The following is an 18932-nucleotide window of genomic DNA, read 5'->3' as shown; positions in this document are numbered from 1 at the left end:
AAATCTGGGAGGTCCTGAAATGAGTACCAGAGAGAAAACTAAATGACTCAATTTAACTTTTATTTTACTTTACACAAGTACGAACAGTACAGAGCACGGCCTTTCCCTGGTGGTTCATCAAACTGAATTAAACCCAAAAAAGCATTAAAAGATCTGAAAGCCCCAGAGCTAGAGATCATTTTTGACTCCAATACCAAAACCATAGTAACAACCCGCATGCAGATTATATGCAGATAGATTCAAGAGGGTCCAACTGCAGACCTCCACTATCAGGCCGGTCAGGATAGGAAATACACGCAAAAAATACAAAATAAAAGGCAAGGCAAGTTTATTTGTATAGCACATTTCTACAACAAGGCAATTCAAAGTACTTTACATTAAACATAAAAGCAACACAAGGACATTGAAAAAGAAACATATTAAAATATGATTTGGAAAAGGGTGAAATAGAATATAAAAACAGGGTTTTTAAAAAAACAGGGTAAAACAGGACAGTAAAAGTTTCAGTGCAGTGTGCAATCAGGGTTAAAAGAGTTAAATGGAAAATAAAAACAGGCTGAGGGGTTGAGCAAATAATTGAGTTACAATTGTTTTTTGTCTTTGAAAAGAGAATAAACCAATTTATCAGCTGGAAACCCCAAAACCCTCGGACACTGGCAACACCTTTAGTCTACCACTAAACAGGCATGCAGACTAGCTCAGCGCAGTGAGTGAAGGACAGTCCGATGGTGGGGAAGTTAGGAGTGAGTGATGTGTCTTGGATTCATTCTGCATCTGATGGCTCATCATCCGACAGCGATCCACTTGCACAGAGTAAACATTTACATTTACTCATTTGGCAGACACTTCTATCCAAAGCGACCTACATTTGAGAAACAACAGAGCATCAAATACAGATCTACAACTGACAATACATACTAGTAAGAGCAGCAATAAATACTAGTAAGACCTCATAGTACCTATCGCATCAATGTGGTAAATACCTAGGGAAGGAAGTAAGAGTTTACAAAAAGTGCAATCAAACAAAAAAAACAATCAATACAAGATAATTGTAGGTGATAGAAGAAGAAGAGCACAGGAAGTGCATTTTAGAGGTTAGGAGTTAGATGTGTTATAAGAGGAAGTGTTCTCGGAAGAGATGAGTTTTCAAGAGCTTCTTGAAGTTAGAGAGGGACGCCCCTGCTCTGATGGCGTGTGGTAGCTCGTTCCACCATCGTGGTGTCACAGATGAGAACAGCCGGGACTGGGATTGCTTTGTGTGAAGGGATGGCAGAGCCAGGCGGCGTTCGTTGGAGTAGCGTAGCGGCCAAGAAGGAACGTAAGTTTGTATTATGGAGTTTAGGTAGATGGGTGCAGACCCAGTAGTCACTCTGTATGCAAGCATTAGTGACTTGAATTTGATTCTGGAGGCCACGGGGAGCCAGTGGAGGTCACTGAGTAATGGAGTGACAAGAGTCCTTTTGGCTGATCAAAAACCAGGCGTGCTGCTGCGTTCTGAACCATTTGTAAGGGTTTCACACAAGTTGGATGACCTGCTAGGAGGGCATTGCAATAGTCGAGGCTAGAGATAACCATGCCCTGTACCAGAAGTTGGGTGGCGTACTGAGTGAGGTAGGGCCTGATTTTCCTTATGTTGTATAGAGCAAAGCGGCATGACCGAGGGACAGCAGCAACATGGTCTAAAAAGGACAGCTGGTCATCAATCATGACACCCAAGTTTCTCACACCTTGGTTGGAGTGATGGTGGATAGATTGCTTGGCTGGAATGACCAAGAGTTCAGTCTTAGAGAGCTTTAGTTGACGGTGGCAAGCCTTCATTCATGCAGATATGTCCGAGAGACAGTCTGTGATCTGCGAAGGATAGGTAGAGTTGCGTATCGTCTACGTAGCAGTGGTAAGCCTCGCAAGTGAATGATCAGCCCCAGTGAGGTGGTGTAAATTGAGAAGAGAAGGAGCCCTAGCACTGAGCCTTGGGGCACCCCTGTGGAGAGGTAGTGGGAGGAGGATAATTGTCCTTGACGCACAGAGAGGTAGGATTCAAACCACAGGAGTGCTTTACTCGAGATGCCCATTGCTGAAAGAGCGGATAGCAGGATCTTGTGGTTGACTGTGTCAAAGGCAGCTGATAGGTCAAGCAGGATAAGAACCAAGGATTGGGCTGCAGCTTTAGCTGACCTTAGGGCTTCTGTTACAGACAGAAGAGCCGTTTCAGTAGAATGGGCACTCTTAAAACCAGACTAATATGGATCTAGGAGGTCATTCCGTGAGAGGAATTCTGAGACCTGTTTGAGTTAACATGCACAAACGCTGTATTCAGCCCTAAATTATGGCTTGCAATTATTGTGAGGTATAAAACATGTGCCAATAGGCCTAACATGAAGAGTGGTATGGCAATAAACATGTAGCCTATGAAATAGGCTAGTGCAAAGTTGTCTTTCCTTACTAGGCTACAGGTGTGTTTTGTGGTCCCTTGAGTGTGTGGCTCCCTCGTGTGTTTTTTTATCTGTGAAAAATAATTTTACACCGCCATGTAGGCTATTGTTCAGCAAGAAATATTTTTTTCCATTGGGTAAAAATCTACTTTGAGTTTTGGAATTGATGGTTTCTTCAATAAATACTTTTGTTTAGACTTTTAAACTGTTGTATGTTTAACTACTGGTCTGCATGCCCGATGGAGTCCGTAAAAACAAGCAGAACAGTAGCCTGAGGACACCTTATTCTACATTATTATTATTATTATAGCGCCTATGAAAACAACAATAGTCATTTTTCTAAATTATGCTACATAAAATTCAGCTGGGTAAGGTAGGTAATTGTTCGCATCTGTAGTGAAAACACCAACATTTTACCACCACAGGATGAAAACAAATACAGAAATTGGCATAGCAGGCTTATAACCTACAGTTATTAAAAAGACCAAAAAGATTATTGGTCCTATCTTTCTCCCAGCGCACAGTGATTGGCCTTTTTGCATTGACGAAGAAAAGAACAAAGAACAGGTCTAAAGTCAATGGCACAGTATTTCACTGTTTTTCTTATTTTAGGGGCGCATTACTGTGACACTGTGTGCATTTATGCACAAGGTACAGCAGCGTAACTTCATTGATTATTAAAATCTCCTGACACGCTGGCAGCATTGGTAAGGATGTTAATTGATGTTCTGTGTTCTTCTACACATCCAAAGGTCTCACACACAGGTCAGGTTCATACAGTGAAACTGTTTGGAGTAAAGCAGCCGTCCTCCTGATCCATCCTGAGCTCCATCAGAGCGTCTAAATAATTTCAGAAGATCAAAGTTGAATTCGGTTTCCTCTTTGTTTTTCAGTTCTGCTGCTCAAATAGGCTACCCCGCGACATTTGTTGCGACTTTATTACGCACATAACGTTTAAAATGACTGACAGCAGCCTCTCTAATTATGAAAGTAAATCATTTAAAAACACTCAAATCAATAAAACACAAAATAAAGAACCTTAAGCGGTTCATCATTTTATATTAACGCAGCACAGTGAGGATCCAGACATTAGAGGAGACAGGGTCTCCAGACTGGAGTTCCGACTCTTCACTGATAAACTACAGAGCTGCAGAGTAACATAGGCTTCATGATCAGAGATGGTTTTTAGATCACGTCCACGCTTATCTCCATATCCCCTCTCTGCTTTGAGTCTGCAATTCAGTCAGTCAATTGGTGTTTTCATAATGTGGCATTCAGACCAAACGCAAATTTAATCCACGCAACGCTCTCCTCATGTGGGTTTAATGGTGTGTTCCAGCTCAGCACTTACACCGACTTTGTGATCAAAGATGGCTGTCGGGGTATCAGTTAGGAACCGCACTTACCCTGACTTTGTGATCAAAGATGGCTGTCGGTGTATCAGTTAGTGAAAGCTGTAGTTTATACTGTTCAGAAGCACTTATGTGTACTCGTGAGTTTGTACACAAAGTGCTGTCCAACAATCTGTGGACGTGTTGCTACAGTATTTAATGTGCCAAAGACTTGTGAGCATCTCTGATGCACACCTCGCTTGCAGGACTTAAAAACAAGGCAAAAACATAAAATAAAAAGTGCGCAACGTGTTTCAGCGTCGTCAAGGTAACGTGATAAAGTGCTGTCCCGTTCACAGCATTTTGAGCCCTTGCAGCCACTTAAACTCACTTTCCAAGTGACGTCAGTAAAGTCTGAGGGTTCAGGGCTTGGGCCTTGGACTCTAGCTCAAAGACTTGTGAGCATGTCTGACACACAGAGATTCCCCCCCCGTCAGTCACTTCATCCTGGCGCCAGGCCTGAAACCAGGAAATATTTTCCATCAAATATGATCCAGTTTCAGCAAAATCAGTGAATAAAGTTGTGCTTTTATGAAGTAAGCAGTGGTATTTTTTGTTATTGATGGACCAGATCCTGCCATGTCACCTACATGCCCAGTGCAAGGCATCTCATTATTTAACCAATTCCTCTGGTTGTGCACCACAGACAATGTACATAAAAACTAAAAATCACATTTACACTGCAAGCTCAAGAGGCAGCGATACAGCTGAAAAGTAAATTTCTGCTCTATGTAAAAAATTATGACCATTAGCTACTAAGGGGTCAAAAATGCATGCCAGAACTGAAGACACCGTCTTACGGTTTACAAATGTCATCATCTTTGTTGTTTTAATACAGACACATTTAGATATGAACATAGTAATGGTTTCTTTTGTCCAGCTTTCTGCCCTCATTTTTAAGCTGTATCTCTGTTTCTTCATAATTCTCAGAATGTCATTTTGTGCAGTCTCTTCAACAAAGTCCAACCACTAATAAAACTTGATCAGTACTCGTATTTTCCCTTGTCATGTTACCTTTATATAGCACACCATTCACAACCCAATATATCATCCAAGTACTTTTCAACTGGGGAGGATGTAGTTTTGGTGTTGAAGTACTGCATTATTCTGAGGCGTTTCCGTTGATCCTCTAGGGATATTTGCATTCTCATTTTCCCTCTTTATCTACAATATACAGTGGATAGATTCCTCTGCTCAAAAGGCTGAAGATCACCACCAACAGTATCCTTGTAAGAACAGTGTCACCGTTTCACCCCACACAAGTCATTTACAGACTTACAAGTCTACATTAACAAAAACCACAAGACCTGGTTTACCGTGTTATAAAATGCGATTTATTCCCCCCCCCCCCTCCTTAAGTCTTCTGCAGCATCCTTATGGTGCCTAGAAGAAAAGAAATTGATTAGACTTAAATACACTGAGCTGATAGGACATTGGCATAGTTTACAGACTCACCTTTCCATCAAAGCACCGTTGTTCACATGGCCTATCTGCTGGTAAACACACTTCTGTAGAGCACATGAAATAGATCTACAGGGGAAAAACAAAACACACCATTCACCATGGCAGAAAAAGTGTATACATCCCATATGCGTTTTCCACAGAATGACAGCACTGTTGCCTCTAAAGTACAAAATCTCAAGTGGAGGCAATTCAGTTTGGAGCAGACACTTGAAAGCTAGACAAATATTACATTGACATATTTGGTAAATTTCATTTCCGCTTTGCAATCATAATAGCGGGATAGAATAAGTCACCACATTACTGTGTCAGGGCAGTTGTACACAGCATAGCTTTGACCATTTAGACCCATAACGGCTTCCTGATTACTCACTTCTTCATCAAGGTATTTGTTTGTCTTTTGAACCATAAACTGGAAGGCTTCAACCACAAACCGCCTCTGATGACGATTTTTGCAGTCAATGATTTTAAGGAGGGACACATTTGGAGCATAAAGGTTGGGACACCTGGAGACAAATATGACTCATGGTTAGGCAGAAAGAGGGCGAGGAGGGTGTGTTTTAGTACACATGGAGTTCGGTCATGCTTACCCTTCATAAATAAGCACCAGTGCATTCCTTGCAGAGCGAGGGTAAGCTACACAGTAGTTGACAAGGATTACCGCATCTGGTTTTGGTGATATCAGGCGCAGTTCAAGATAGACTGGACTGCCAAGGAGCAGTCGCAAGGGCTGATTATTTGTGGGCAAGTAGCTTGAATACGTCTGATCTGTTGGGGTTAGACAGACAAAGAGCAAACAGTCAATGAATTTGACAAGTCCATATTTCAGAGCTACTCGTATGCAATCCTACTCCAGCAGAATCAAGATTGTACTTGTTGCAATTGGTATAGAAAATAAGGCATAAATACCCAACCTTTAGCAATTCTCAAGTCAACAGCATATAAGCCATTAGAGAGGACCGCTGACGGCAAGGTGGAACTCGGGGTCTTCACCATGTAGCCAACGCTGGTTAGTGACTGCGGAGCAACGCCTGCTTTGCTATAGCGACACTCAACCATGAACCTATGCAGATACGTGGGTTAACATTTAAGCTTAGCACTACACAAACACACAACAGAGTGGTAGAATTGTGCCCACAGAGTCAAAGTGTATTGTGTAACACTAACCTGAGTGGATCACGTGTTGCAATTACGCCATACTGGAGGGTCAGAGATTGGACGACAGTCTGCACTTCAGCCAGGTAGATCATCGTCTCACCAACTTCCTGTCAAGAAAAGTCAACTTGTCAGCTGTTTGCTTCAGGTTTCCCAGCAGATTACACAGCATGCATAATGTAATGCCTGAAGCACACCCTCCAAGACTCCCAGTATGTTTAGAGTGAGTGCATTTATAAAATCCCTTTACTTGTGATTTAGCAATCTGCTCTTTTAATGACCACCACATTGAGAAACACATAATATTCTGTGCACCTTACAGCACAGTTAAAAATCTGAAATCTAGATGCAACACTATCAACCTGTGACATAACCGTGCGCTACAATGGCAGGTCAGGGCGAGGAAGTCGAGGGAAACTTAGAGGGCTGCAGCATTAAACGTGCTGCCTGTATTTGGGACAAGCGTCTCAGGGACAGGCCTTTTTCCTGCCTGTCAGAGAACATGAAGTCTCTAGCAACTTAACTGAAAGTTAAATGTAATCCCTTCTGTTCACAGTATAGGTAGTAACCCCATTGCAGAAAATAAAATCATCTCCCCTTCAAGGATCTTGCTAATTGTTCAGTCAATCTCAATTGAAATTGAGCCTCAAGGCCTGCAGTGTGAATATAGCTTAACTAGGACTAGGCTTTTAAATTAAGTTTTACAGAGGTCAAGTTGTGAAGCATCTTCCAACTTGCTAAAAAAGTAACAAAGTGGAAAGCGCACTGGGAAAAATATAAACACAAAGGGCATGACTTACATAAGCATGAACTCCACATTCTGAATTTTTGAACTTAAAGATGGCAACTTTGTCGTTGACAATGACTGGTTTACAGTTTGTACTCCCAGAAACAACAAGCTTGGTGGGGTCCACAGGGATTGATGCAGAGTTGGCACGAATGGCGAACACAAAGTGTTGATCAACAGTGCACTCTAAAGAGAGGGGGGGGACAAAAGTCACTTGAAAGACAGACATTTCCTATTTGAATATTTTTTTAAAAATCAGAAGCCTCACCATCCATTGGGTAGTAGCAGGTAGATGTAGAAGAATCCACACAGCATCCCATCATCTCACAGTCTGAGGACGATATTCCTGACTGGCCACAAGTCACCTGCTCTCCTGTGGGGATGCCACAACCTAATAGGACAAAGACCAAAAAAATAAATTCTGACATCAAAAACCAAAATCCAGTAAAGTGTTACTGTACAACATTTCTATTCAGCACATTTGCTGAACGTACTTTGTACTGACCATGTGTCGTTGGCAATGTTGGTAGTTGCGGCCCTTGCGGGGATGAAGGCTGTTGTGGGGATGGGGGCCCTTGGGGTGATCCGGGCCCTAGGAGCGCTCCAGGCCGTTGCGGACATGCAGGCCGTTGCGGCCGCGCTCTGGTTGGATGAATTTGCGGGGATGAAGGTTCTTGGGGCAATCCAGGCAGTTGTGGGGATGAAGACCCTTGCGGCGACCCAGGCCCTAGGGGTGAGCCAGGCTGTTGCGGGGATGAAGACCCTTGCGGCGACCCAGGCCCTAGGGGTGAGCCAGGCTGTTGCGGGGATGAAGGCCCTTGCGGCGACCCAGGCCCTAGGGGTGAGCCAGGCTGTTGCGGGGATGAAGGTTCTTGGGACGACCCAGGCCCTAGGGGCAATCCAGGCTGTTGCGGGGAAGACGGCCCTTGCGGTGAGCCGGGCCCTAGGGGCGAGCCAGGCTGTTGCGGGGATGAAGGTTCTTGGGACGACCCAGGCCCTAGGGGCGAGCCAGGCTGTTGCGGGGATGAAGGTTCTTGGGACGACCCAGGCCCTACGGGTGAGCCAGGCTGTTGGGACGACCCAGGCCCTAGGGGCAATCCAGGCTGTTGCGGGGAAGACGGCCCTTGCGGCGAGCCGGGTCCTAGGGGCGAGCCAGGCTGTTGCGGGGATGAAGGTTCTTGGGACGACCCAGGCCCTACGGGTGAGCCAGGCTGTTGGGGCGACCCAGGTCCAAGGGGCAAAGAAGGTTCTTGTGGGGATGAAGGCCCTTGGGGCGAGCCAGGCTGTTGCGGGGAAGCTGGCCCTTGCGGTGAGCCGGGCCCTAGGGGCGAGCCAGGCTGTTGCGGGGAAGCTGGCCCTTGCGGTGAGCCGGGCCCTAGGGGCGAGCCAGGCTGTTGCGGGGATGAAGGTTCTTGGGACGACCCAGGCCCTAGGGGCAATCCAGGCTGTTGCGGGGAAGACAGCCCTTGCGGCGAGCCGGGTCCTAGGGGCAATCCAGGCTGTTGCGGGGAAGACGGCCCTTGCGGTGAGCCGGGCCCTAGGGGCGAGCCAGGCTGTTGCGGGGATGAAGGTTCTTGGGACGACCCAGGCCCTAGGGGCAATCCAGGCTGTTGCGGGGAAGACGGCCCTTGCGGCGAGCCGGGCCCTAGGGGCGAGCCAGGCTGTTGCGGGGATGAAGGTTCTTGGGACGACCCAGGCCCTAGGGGTGAGCCAGGCTGTTGCGGGGATGAAGGTTCTTGGGACGACCCAGGCCCTAGGGGCAATCCAGGCTGTTGCGGGGAAGACGGCCCTTGCGGTGAGCCGGGCCCTAGGGGCGAGCCAGGCTGTTGCGGGGATGAAGGTTCTTGGGACGACCCAGGCCCTAGGGGCAATCCAGGCTGTTGCGGGGAAGACGGCCCTTGCGGCGAGCCGGGTCCTAGGGGCGAGCCAGGCTGTTGCGGGGATGAAGGTTCTTGGGACGACCCAGGCCCTACGGGTGAGCCAGGCTGTTGGGGCGACCCAGGTCCAAGGGGCAAAGAAGGTTCTTGTGGGGATGAAGGCCCTTGGGGCGAGCCAGGCTGTTGCGGGGAAGCTGGCCCTTGCGGTGAGCCGGGCCCTAGGGGCGAGCCAGGCTGTTGCGGGGATGAAGGTTCTTGGGACGACCCAGGCCCTAGGGGCAATCCAGGCTGTTGCGGGGAAGACGGCCCTTGCGGCGAGCCGGGTCCTAGGGGCGAGCCAGGCTGTTGCGGGAAGACTGCCCTTGCGGCGAGCCGGGCCCTAGGGGCGAGCCAGGCTGTTGCGGGGATGAAGGTTCTTGGGACGACCCAGGCCCTACGGGTGAGCCAGGCTGTTGCGGGGAAGACGGCCCTTGCGGCGAGCCGGGCCCTAGGGGCAAAGAAGGTTCTTGTGGGGATGAAGGCCCTTGGGGTGAGCCAGGCTGTTGGGGCCCTTGGGGCAAGCCAGGCTGTTGCGGGGAAGATGGCCCTTGCGGTGAGCCGGGCCCTAGGGGCGAGCCAGGCTGTTGCGGGGATGAAGGTTCTTGGGACGACCCAGGCCCTAGGGGCAATCCAGGCTGTTGCGGGGAAGACGGCCCTTGCGGCGAGCCGGGTCCTAGGGGCGAGCCAGGCTGTTGCGGGGATGAAGGTTCTTGGGACGACCCAGGCCCTACGGGTGAGCCAGGCTGTTGGGGCGACCCAGGTCCAAGGGGCAAAGAAGGTTCTTGTGGGGATGAAGGCCCTTGGGGTGAGCCAGGCTGTTGGGGCCCTTGGGGCGAGCCAGGCTGTTGGGGGGAAGACGGCCCTTGCGGTGAGCCGGGCCCTAGGGGTGAGCCAGGCTGTTGAGGGGATGAAGGTTCTTGGGACGACCCAGGCTGTTGGGGCGACCCAGGTCCAAGGGGCAAAGAAGGTTCTTGTGGGGATGAAGGCCCTTGGGGTGAGCCAGGCTGTTGGGGCCCTTGGGGCAAGCCAGGCTGTTGCGGGGAAGATGGCCCTTGCGGTGAGCCGGGCCCTAGGGGCGAGCCAGGCTGTTGCGGGGATGAAGGTTCTTGGGACGACCCAGGCCCTAGGGGCAATCCAGGCTGTTGCGGGGAAGACGGCCCTTGCGGCGAGCCGGGCCCTAGGGGCGAGCCAGGCTGTTGCGGGGATGAAGGTTCTTGGGACGACCCAGGCCCTACGGGTGAGCCAGGCTGTTGGGGCGACCCAGGCCCCAGGGGCAAAGAAGGTTCTTGGGGTGAGCCAGGCTGTTGCAGGGAAGATGGCCCTTGCGGTGAGCCGGGCCCTAGGGGCGAGCCAGGCTGTTGCGGGGATGAAGGCCCTTGGGGTGACCCAGGCCCTAGGGGCGAGCCAGGCTGTTGCGGGGATGAAGGCCCTTGGGGTGACCCAGGCCCTAGGGGCAAAGAAGGTTCTTCTGGGGATGAAGGCCCTTGGGACGACCCAGGCCCTAGGGGCAATCCAGGCTGTTGCGGGGAAGACGGCCCTTGCGGTGAGCCGGGCCCTAGGGGCGAGCCAGGCTGTTGCGGGTATGAAGGCCCTTGCGGCGACCCAGGCCCTAGTGGCAATGAAGGTTCTTGGGGCGAGCCAGGCCCTTGCGACGACCCAGGCTGTTGCGGAGATGAAGGCCCTTGCGGTGACCCAGGCTGTTGCGGGTAAGAAGGCCCTTGGGGTGACCCGGGCCCTAGGGGCAATGAAGGTTCTTGGGGTGAGCCAGGCTGTTGCGGGGAAGACGGCCCTTGCGGCAAGCTGGGCCCTAGGGGCGAGCCAGGCTGTTGCGGGTAAGAAGGCCCTTGCGGTGACCCAGGCCCTAGAGGCAATGAAGGTTCTTCTGGGGATGAAGGCCCTTGGGGCGACCCAGGCCCTACGGGTGAGCCAGGCCCTTGGGGCGACCCAGGCCCTAGAGGCAATGAAGGTTCTTCTGGGGATGAAGGCCCTTGGGGCGACCCAGGCCCTACGGGTGAGCCAGGCTGTTGCGGGGAAGACGGCCCTTGGGGCGACGAAGGCCCTAGAGGCAATGAAGGTTCTTGTGGTGAGCCGGGCTGTTGCTGGGAAGACGGCCCTTGCGGTGAGCCGGGCCCTAGGGGCGAGCCAGGCTGTTGCGGGGATGAAGGTCCTTGGGACGACCCAGGCCCTAGGGGCAATCCAGGCTGTTGCGGGGAAGACGGCCCTTGGGGCGACCCAGGCCCTACGGGTGAGCCAGGCAGTTGCGGGGATGAAGGCCCTTGGTGTGATCCAGGCCCTAGGGGCAATGAAGGTTCTTGGGGCGAGCCAGGCTTTTGCGGACATGCAGGCCGTTGTGGCCGCGCTCGGATTGGCTCAATGCGCTTAAATGTGGGATAGGATTGGCCACTGGAGCCAGGAAATACGCCTGGGTCAACCTTCAGGCGTCTCTCACAAGATGCGGTAGCAACTTGTGTCTGATCAAACGCGTTGACGTACAACAACTGCAGGCTGTAGCGGTCACTCTGTAATACAAAGAGCTTTTTGAAGAAAGAACTCAATTCAAGACATGCAAAACTACACATTAAAAATATAGACTACAGAGCCAAGGCAATTACTTCAAAGTACATTTAAAGAAGCCTACCCGTTTCACATGGCACCCGGTAAAGGGTACAGCCAAGGTGTTAGTCAAAGGGTTCACTTCATAACCACAAGACTCTGGAGCATCCATAACAGACAGCAGGTCCTTTGAGCCTGATGAACGAAGTGAAAGCCTAGTCAGTTTACAACATGCATTCAGCAAAATAAAGACATTTAAATAGGCAGCAAAGTCAAGTACATACCCACAACTTTAACTTCACTTAATGAACCTTTCAGCACAGTAATTTGAAAGCCAGCGTCACTGCAAACCACATCTAGCCCAGTCCGACGCCGACTGGTACCGCTGGTCTGGCTCCTTGAAGGGATATTGTCAAATTCCATCTGGAAACTACTATCAGTACCTCTGCGCCATGTTCTTGGACTAGAATCTACTGTGTCAATCTGGTCTCCATGGTTAGCAAAATTGTAGAAGTTTCCACTGGCGGTGGCGCCTTCAACTTGAAGCAATGAATCCTCAAGAACTGCATCTTCACCGCTGTCGTCCTCCCTGCGGTCATCTGGAGTGGAGAGAGGCAATTGTTACCAATGTCACAGATTGCAGTCAAAAAGAATTCAGCCATTTCTTGTCAAATCGATGTAGACAGCCCAGCCAAATAGTTTCTTCCAGTCTTTATGACTAAGCAGTTGCTAGAGTGGACAGAAACACAGACATCTCAGGTCATCCATGCTTGATATGATGGAAATACATAGGCTAAAACTAGGTACACGGCAATCTCCACTATCGCGGCTGCCATCTTTGTTCCGATAGACGTTAACTCTGGTTTTTCCCCTCAGGTGTCTTGCAGTGTTGAGAAAATTACTCTTTTTGCAGAACTTCCAGGTTCTGATTCATTACACCGCCAGAAGAACCATAGATACCTCCTCGTTTCAAGACTCCGTCTTTCCCGTTGAAATACTGGCATTGTGAGCGCGCCAAAGTTTGTCAGTCACAAAATAATCTCATTTTTTGCTGAAGTATAAACATTTGTAAACAACTGTAATAGATATTTAGTTTAATTGCTAGACTACAAGTGAACAAAATTTCAATGAATTTGAACAACAACCTTGGGGGTTTTATTGCCCGCAAAATCTGCTTCAATTGACTAAGAACATAAGAAGCAGCCAGCAGAGTGTGCTATAGCCATGCCGTAGGGTCACACCTTTTGCTTTAACTTCAGGGGAAAACAAGACAAGTGTAAGGGACTACTTTTGGCTTTTAAATGACCAGTGTTGTGCAATTATTGAAGCAATAAACCTGGTCTTGTTATCATTTTCAAGTATATTTCAAGCCCTTTCCAGCTGTACAATTTGTTTTAGCATTTGACCACGCTGCAAATTTTGTTCACATACCTACTACAATCATAAAGTCCATGACTTTGTAAATGACAGCTACAAAGCGATGTCTGCATGTTACCATCCCTCATAAATGACATAGTGGTCCAGTTGTAGACGTATGCAAAAGACGACATTTGCAAGAACCTGCTTTCAGTGACCACACGCTTATTATCGGTGCTGTGTCATTGGTGGTTGTTTACCTGGCGAGGGACGTTGAATTTTCTTGATCCGCGCCCATCCCTCTACTGAAACCAGCAGAGTCGCAGTCAGGACCAGCAGCAGCTCTACCCTGACGCCAGCCATGAATCAATGTGAAGGCCCTCCTGCAGTTGCTGAGCACCCAGACAAAGATATAGCCTCTTGAAACGGAGCGGGTGGCGGTTTGAAGTCAATTGAGTGCACCTGGTGACTACTGATTGGCACTCGCTACTCAACTAAAGTCACAGGTTTGGGAATGAAAACTGCCTGTTTACTAAAGGAAATGCCTATTTCATGTTTCTAAGATGTTACAGTTCTTTTAAAATAAATCAACTGACCAACATTTAATGATGTAAATGTATGACATTATGTTACAAGTTACAGGCACACAGTCTGTGCAAATACTTTTTGAAATCTTTTCTTAAGTATAACTGGAATTTATCTTTCAGACAAACATTTTGAATACTGCAAGCATGTTCAGTTATTTTATTTTTCTAAATAACACCTTGGATATTGCTTGTTACACATTTAATCAACACAGGGTTTTCCTTTGGGTGCTGCATTACATTTGGAGGTGTCTCTAATATTGTCATTGTCTTCCTCATGTACAGTGTGTACATGTCATTGTTTAAAAAAATCATTGAAATAGATTAAATACTATATGAAACCATCTACTCTCCATCTCAAAAGTAGAATCAACAGCTAAAACCATCTTACAAGCATCACACAAATACATTCTATCACAAAGATGTTGAATAGATTACACTTTACAGTTATACCTAATAAAGGTTGTCATTAACATTTAAATGCTTCATTTCACTGACGGATGGATGGATTTCACTGACTGAAATAATTAAACTCAGCTGGCTTTCATTTCAGTCTCCAAAAGAAAAGCTTCATGTAAACGGCTATGTTCAAATGTATTTCACAGAGCATTGCCGGACTTTTATCTTTTAAAGTTCTTCCATGATGATGGATCAGAAATCACACCTTTCAGCGTCTTTAACTAGAAGAAAAATATAAAATAAGACACCGAAATTTCTCGGGGGTGGCAAAAGAGTTTATTGCAAATATTTCAGTACAAGAACACAAACACCCATATAGTCTACTACTGCACCACAAGTCAAATAAGCAGACTATTCAAAAGTCTTTATCATTTAAAACATTAATGTCCTTTCTTGTAATCATATTCTCTAGAACCAAAAGAAAAACCTGGGTGTTTTTTTTAGTAGTGAAGTAGAAATTCCCTTGTAGGCGTTGGCCTTATATTTGACTTTGTATGTAAACGCACCGCCCCAAACGATTGCTTCACTTTTGGTCTGAAAGCACCATAATAGCAATGCGCCAAAGTACATGCGCACCTGGCTTTAAAAGGGAATGGGAAATGATAACGATGCCATTTGACCAACTATAGTGTATTAATGATTATTGACAAATATATATTGACATTTAGGCTACCTCTCCTCCACTCTGTAGGGCAATCGCCTGCAGGACTTAAAAACAAGGCAAAAACATAAAAGGTGCGCAATGTGTTTCAGCGCCGTCAAGGTAACGTGATAAAGTGCTGTCCCGTTCACAGCATTTTGAGCCAGTGACGTCAGTAAAGTCTGAGGGTTCAGGGCTTGGGCCTTGGACTCTAGCTCAAAGACTTGTGAGCATGTCTGACACACAGAGATCCCCCCCCCCCCCCTCAGTCACTTCATCCTGGCGCCAGGCCTGAAACCAGGAAATATTTTCCATCAAATATGATCCAGTTTCAGCAAAATCAGTGAATAAAGTTGTGCTTTTATGAAGTAAGCAGTGGTATTTTTTGTTATTGATGGACCAGATCCTGCCATGTCACCTACATGCCCAGTGCAAGGCATCTCATTATTTAACCAATTCCTCTGGTTGTGCACCACAGACAATCTACATAAAAACTAAAAATCACATTTACACTGCAAGCTCAAGAGGCAGCGATACAGCTGAAAAGTAAATTTCTGCTCTATGTAAAAAATTATGACCATTAGCTACTAAGGGGTCAAAAATGCATGCCAGAACTGAAGACACCGTCTTACGGTTTACAAATGTCATCATCTTTGTTGTTTTAATACAGACACATTTAGATATGAACATAGTAATGGTTTCTTTTGTCCAGCTTTCTGCCCTCATTTTTAAGCTGTATCTCTGTTTCTTCATAATTCTCAGAATGTCATTTTGTGCAGTCTCTTCAACAAAGTCCAACCACTAATAAAACTTGATCAGTACTCGTATTTTCCCTTGTCATGTTACCTTTATATAGCACACCATTCACAACCCAATATATCATCCAAGTACTTTTCAACTGGGGAGGATGTAGTTTTGGTGTTGAAGTACTGCATTATTCTGAGGCGTTTCCGTTGATCCTCTAGGGATATTTGCATTCTCATTTTCCCTCTTTATCTACAATATACAGTGGATAGATTCCTCTGCTCAAAAGGCTGAAGATCACCACCAACAGTATCCTTGTAAGAACAGTGTCACCGTTTCACCCCACACAAGTCATTTACAGACTTACAAGTCTACATTAACAAAAACCACAAGACCTGGTTTACCGTGTTATAAAATGCGATTTATTCCCCCCCCCCCTCCTTAAGTCTTCTGCAGCATCCTTATGGTGCCTAGAAGAAAAGAAATTGATTAGACTTAAATACACTGAGCTGATAGGACATTGGCATAGTTTACAGACTCACCTTTCCATCAAAGCACCGTTGTTCACATGGCCTATCTGCTGGTAAACACACTTCTGTAGAGCACATGAAATAGATCTACAGGGGAAAAACAAAACACACCATTCACCATGGCAGAAAAAGTGTATACATCCCATATGCGTTTTCCACAGAATGACAGCACTGTTGCCTCTAAAGTACAAAATCTCAAGTGGAGGCAATTCAGTTTGGAGCAGACACTTGAAAGCTAGACAAATATTACATTGACATATTTGGTAAATTTCATTTCCGCTTTGCAATCATAATAGCGGGATAGAATAAGTCACCACATTACTGTGTCAGGGCAGTTGTACACAGCATAGCTTTGACCATTTAGACCCATAACGGCTTCCTGATTACTCACTTCTTCATCAAGGTATTTGTTTGTCTTTTGAACCATAAACTGGAAGGCTTCAACCACAAACCGCCTCTGATGACGATTTTTGCAGTCAATGATTTTAAGGAGGGACACATTTGGAGCATAAAGGTTGGGACACCTGGAGACAAATATGACTCATGGTTAGGCAGAAAGAGGGCGAGGAGGGTGTGTTTTAGTACACATGGAGTTCGGTCATGCTTACCCTTCATAAATAAGCACCAGTGCATTCCTTGCAGAGCGAGGGTAAGCTACACAGTAGTTGACAAGGATTACCGCATCTGGTTTTGGTGATATCAGGCGCAGTTCAAGATAGACTGGACTGCCAAGGAGCAGTCGCAAGGGCTGATTATTTGTGGGCAAGTAGCTTGAATACGTCTGATCTGTTGGGGTTAGACAGACAAAGAGCAAACAGTCAATGAATTTGACAAGTCCATATTTCAGAGCTACTCGTATGCAATCCTACTCCAGCAGAATCAAGATTGTACTTGTTGCAATTGGTATAGAAAATAAGGCATAAATACCCAACCTTTAGCAATTCTCAAGTCAACAGCATATAAGCCATTAGAGAGGACCGCTGACGGCAAGGTGGAACTCGGGGTCTTCACCATGTAGCCAACGCTGGTTAGTGACTGCGGAGCAACGCCTGCTTTGCTATAGCGACACTCAACCATGAACCTATGCAGATACGTGGGTTAACATTTAAGCTTAGCACTACACAAACACACAACAGAGTGGTAGAATTGTGCCCACAGAGTCAAAGTGTATTGTGTAACACTAACCTGAGTGGATCACGTGTTGCAATTACGCCATACTGGAGGGTCAGAGATTGGACGACAGTCTGCACTTCAGCCAGGTAGATCATCGTCTCACCAACTTCCTGTCAAGAAAAGTCAACTTGTCAGCTGTTTGCTTCAGGTTTCCCAGCAGATTACACAGCATGCATAATGTAATGCCTGAAGCACACCCTCCAAGACTCCCAGTATGTTTAGAGTGAGTGCATTTATAAAATCCCTTTACTTGTGATTTAGCAATCTGCTCTTTTAATGACCACCACATTGAGAAACACATAATATTCTGTGCACCTTACAGCACAGTTAAAAATCTGAAATCTAGATGCAACACTATCAACCTGTGACATAACCGTGCGCTACAATGGCAGGTCAGGGCGAGGAAGTCGAGGGAAACTTAGAGGGCTGCAGCATTAAACGTGCTGCCTGTATTTGGGACAAGCGTCTCAGGGACAGGCCTTTTTCCTGCCTGTCAGAGAACATGAAGTCTCTAGCAACTTAACTGAAAGTTAAATGTAATCCCTTCTGTTCACAGTATAGGTAGTAACCCCATTGCAGAAAATAAAATCATCTCCCCTTCAAGGATCTTGCTAATTGTTCAGTCAATCTCAATTGAAATTGAGCCTCAAGGCCTGCAGTGTGAATATAGCTTAACTAGGACTAGGCTTTTAAATTAAGTTTTACAGAGGTCAAGTTGTGAAGCATCTTCCAACTTGCTAAAAAAGTAACAAAGTGGAAAGCGCACTGGGAAAAATATAAACACAAAGGGCATGACTTACATAAGCATGAACTCCACATTCTGAATTTTTGAACTTAAAGATGGCAACTTTGTCGTTGACAATGACTGGTTTACAGTTTGTACTCCCAGAAACAACAAGCTTGGTGGGGTCCACAGGGATTGATGCAGAGTTGGCACGAATGGCGAACACAAAGTGTTGATCAACAGTGCACTCTAAAGAGAGGGGGGGGACAAAAGTCACTTGAAAGACAGACATTTCCTATTTGAATATTTTTTTAAAAATCAGAAGCCTCACCATCCATTGGGTAGTAGCAGGTAGATGTAGAAGAATCCACACAGCATCCCATCATCTCACAGTCTGAGGACGATATTCCTGACTGGCCACAAGTCACCTGCTCTCCTGTGGGGATGCCACAACCTAATAGGACAAAGACCAAAAAAATAAATTCTGACATCAAAAACCAAAATCCAGTAAAGTGTTACTGTACAACATTTCTATTCAGCACATTTGCTGAACGTACTTTGTACTGACCATGTGTCGTTGGCAATGTTGGTAGTTGCGGCCCTTGCGGGGATGAAGGCTGTTGTGGGGATGGGGGCCCTTGGGGTGATCCGGGCCCTAGGAGCGCTCCAGGCCGTTGCGGACATGCAGGCCGTTGCGGCCGCGCTCTGGTTGGATGAATTTGCGGGGATGAAGGTTCTTGGGGCAATCCAGGCAGTTGTGGGGATGAAGACCCTTGCGGCGACCCAGGCCCTAGGGGTGAGCCAGGCTGTTGCGGGGATGAAGACCCTTGCGGCGACCCAGGCCCTAGGGGTGAGCCAGGCTGTTGCGGGGATGAAGGCCCTTGCGGCGACCCAGGCCCTAGGGTGAGCCAGGCTGTTGCGGGGATGAAGGCCCTTGGGACGACCCAGGCCCTAGGGGTCCAGGCTGTTGCGGGGATGAAGGTTCTTGGGACGACCCAGGCCCTAGGGGGAGCCAGGCTGTTGCGGG

At 47.3% G+C, this 18932-nt stretch overlaps 2 protein-coding genes across 2 annotated transcripts; both read right to left on the bottom strand.

The window, feature by feature from the left end:
• Nucleotides 1-5134: 5134 nt before the first annotated feature.
• On the bottom strand, nt 5135-13438 carry LOC119887475 (zona pellucida sperm-binding protein 4-like). The gene is made up of 14 exons (XM_038698267.1): nt 13312-13438; nt 11980-12294; nt 11781-11890; nt 11425-11661; nt 10835-10965; nt 7732-8018; nt 7495-7617; nt 7240-7412; nt 6452-6549; nt 6199-6347; nt 5875-6052; nt 5658-5790; nt 5279-5353; nt 5135-5206 (listed from the first exon to the last, which is right to left on the bottom strand). Exons 1-14 carry the CDS (start codon nt 13412-13414, stop codon nt 5198-5200), a joined length of 2121 nt encoding a protein of 706 aa, XP_038554195.1. The 5' UTR covers nt 13415-13438; the 3' UTR covers nt 5135-5197.
• A 2439-nt stretch (nt 13439-15877) lies between these two features.
• LOC119887474 (zona pellucida sperm-binding protein 4-like) lies at nt 15878-18760 on the bottom strand (the record flags this gene model as incomplete). Its single annotated transcript, XM_038698266.1, has 9 exons — nt 15878-15948; nt 16021-16095; nt 16400-16532; nt 16617-16794; nt 16941-17089; nt 17194-17291; nt 17982-18154; nt 18237-18359; nt 18474-18760. Coding segments are annotated over 9 exons (1225 nt in total), but the record flags the coding sequence as incomplete, so codon positions are not given.
• Nucleotides 18761-18932: the final 172 nt, after the last annotated feature.

Source organism: Micropterus salmoides, unplaced genomic scaffold (genome assembly GCF_014851395.1).
Source record: "Micropterus salmoides isolate LMB-PRFRI ecotype aquatic unplaced genomic scaffold, ASM1485139v1 Ms_hic_scaffold_4188, whole genome shotgun sequence".
Taxonomy (NCBI): Eukaryota; Metazoa; Chordata; class Actinopteri; order Centrarchiformes; family Centrarchidae; genus Micropterus; species Micropterus salmoides.
This window is presented reverse-complemented; position numbering and strand designations above follow the sequence as displayed.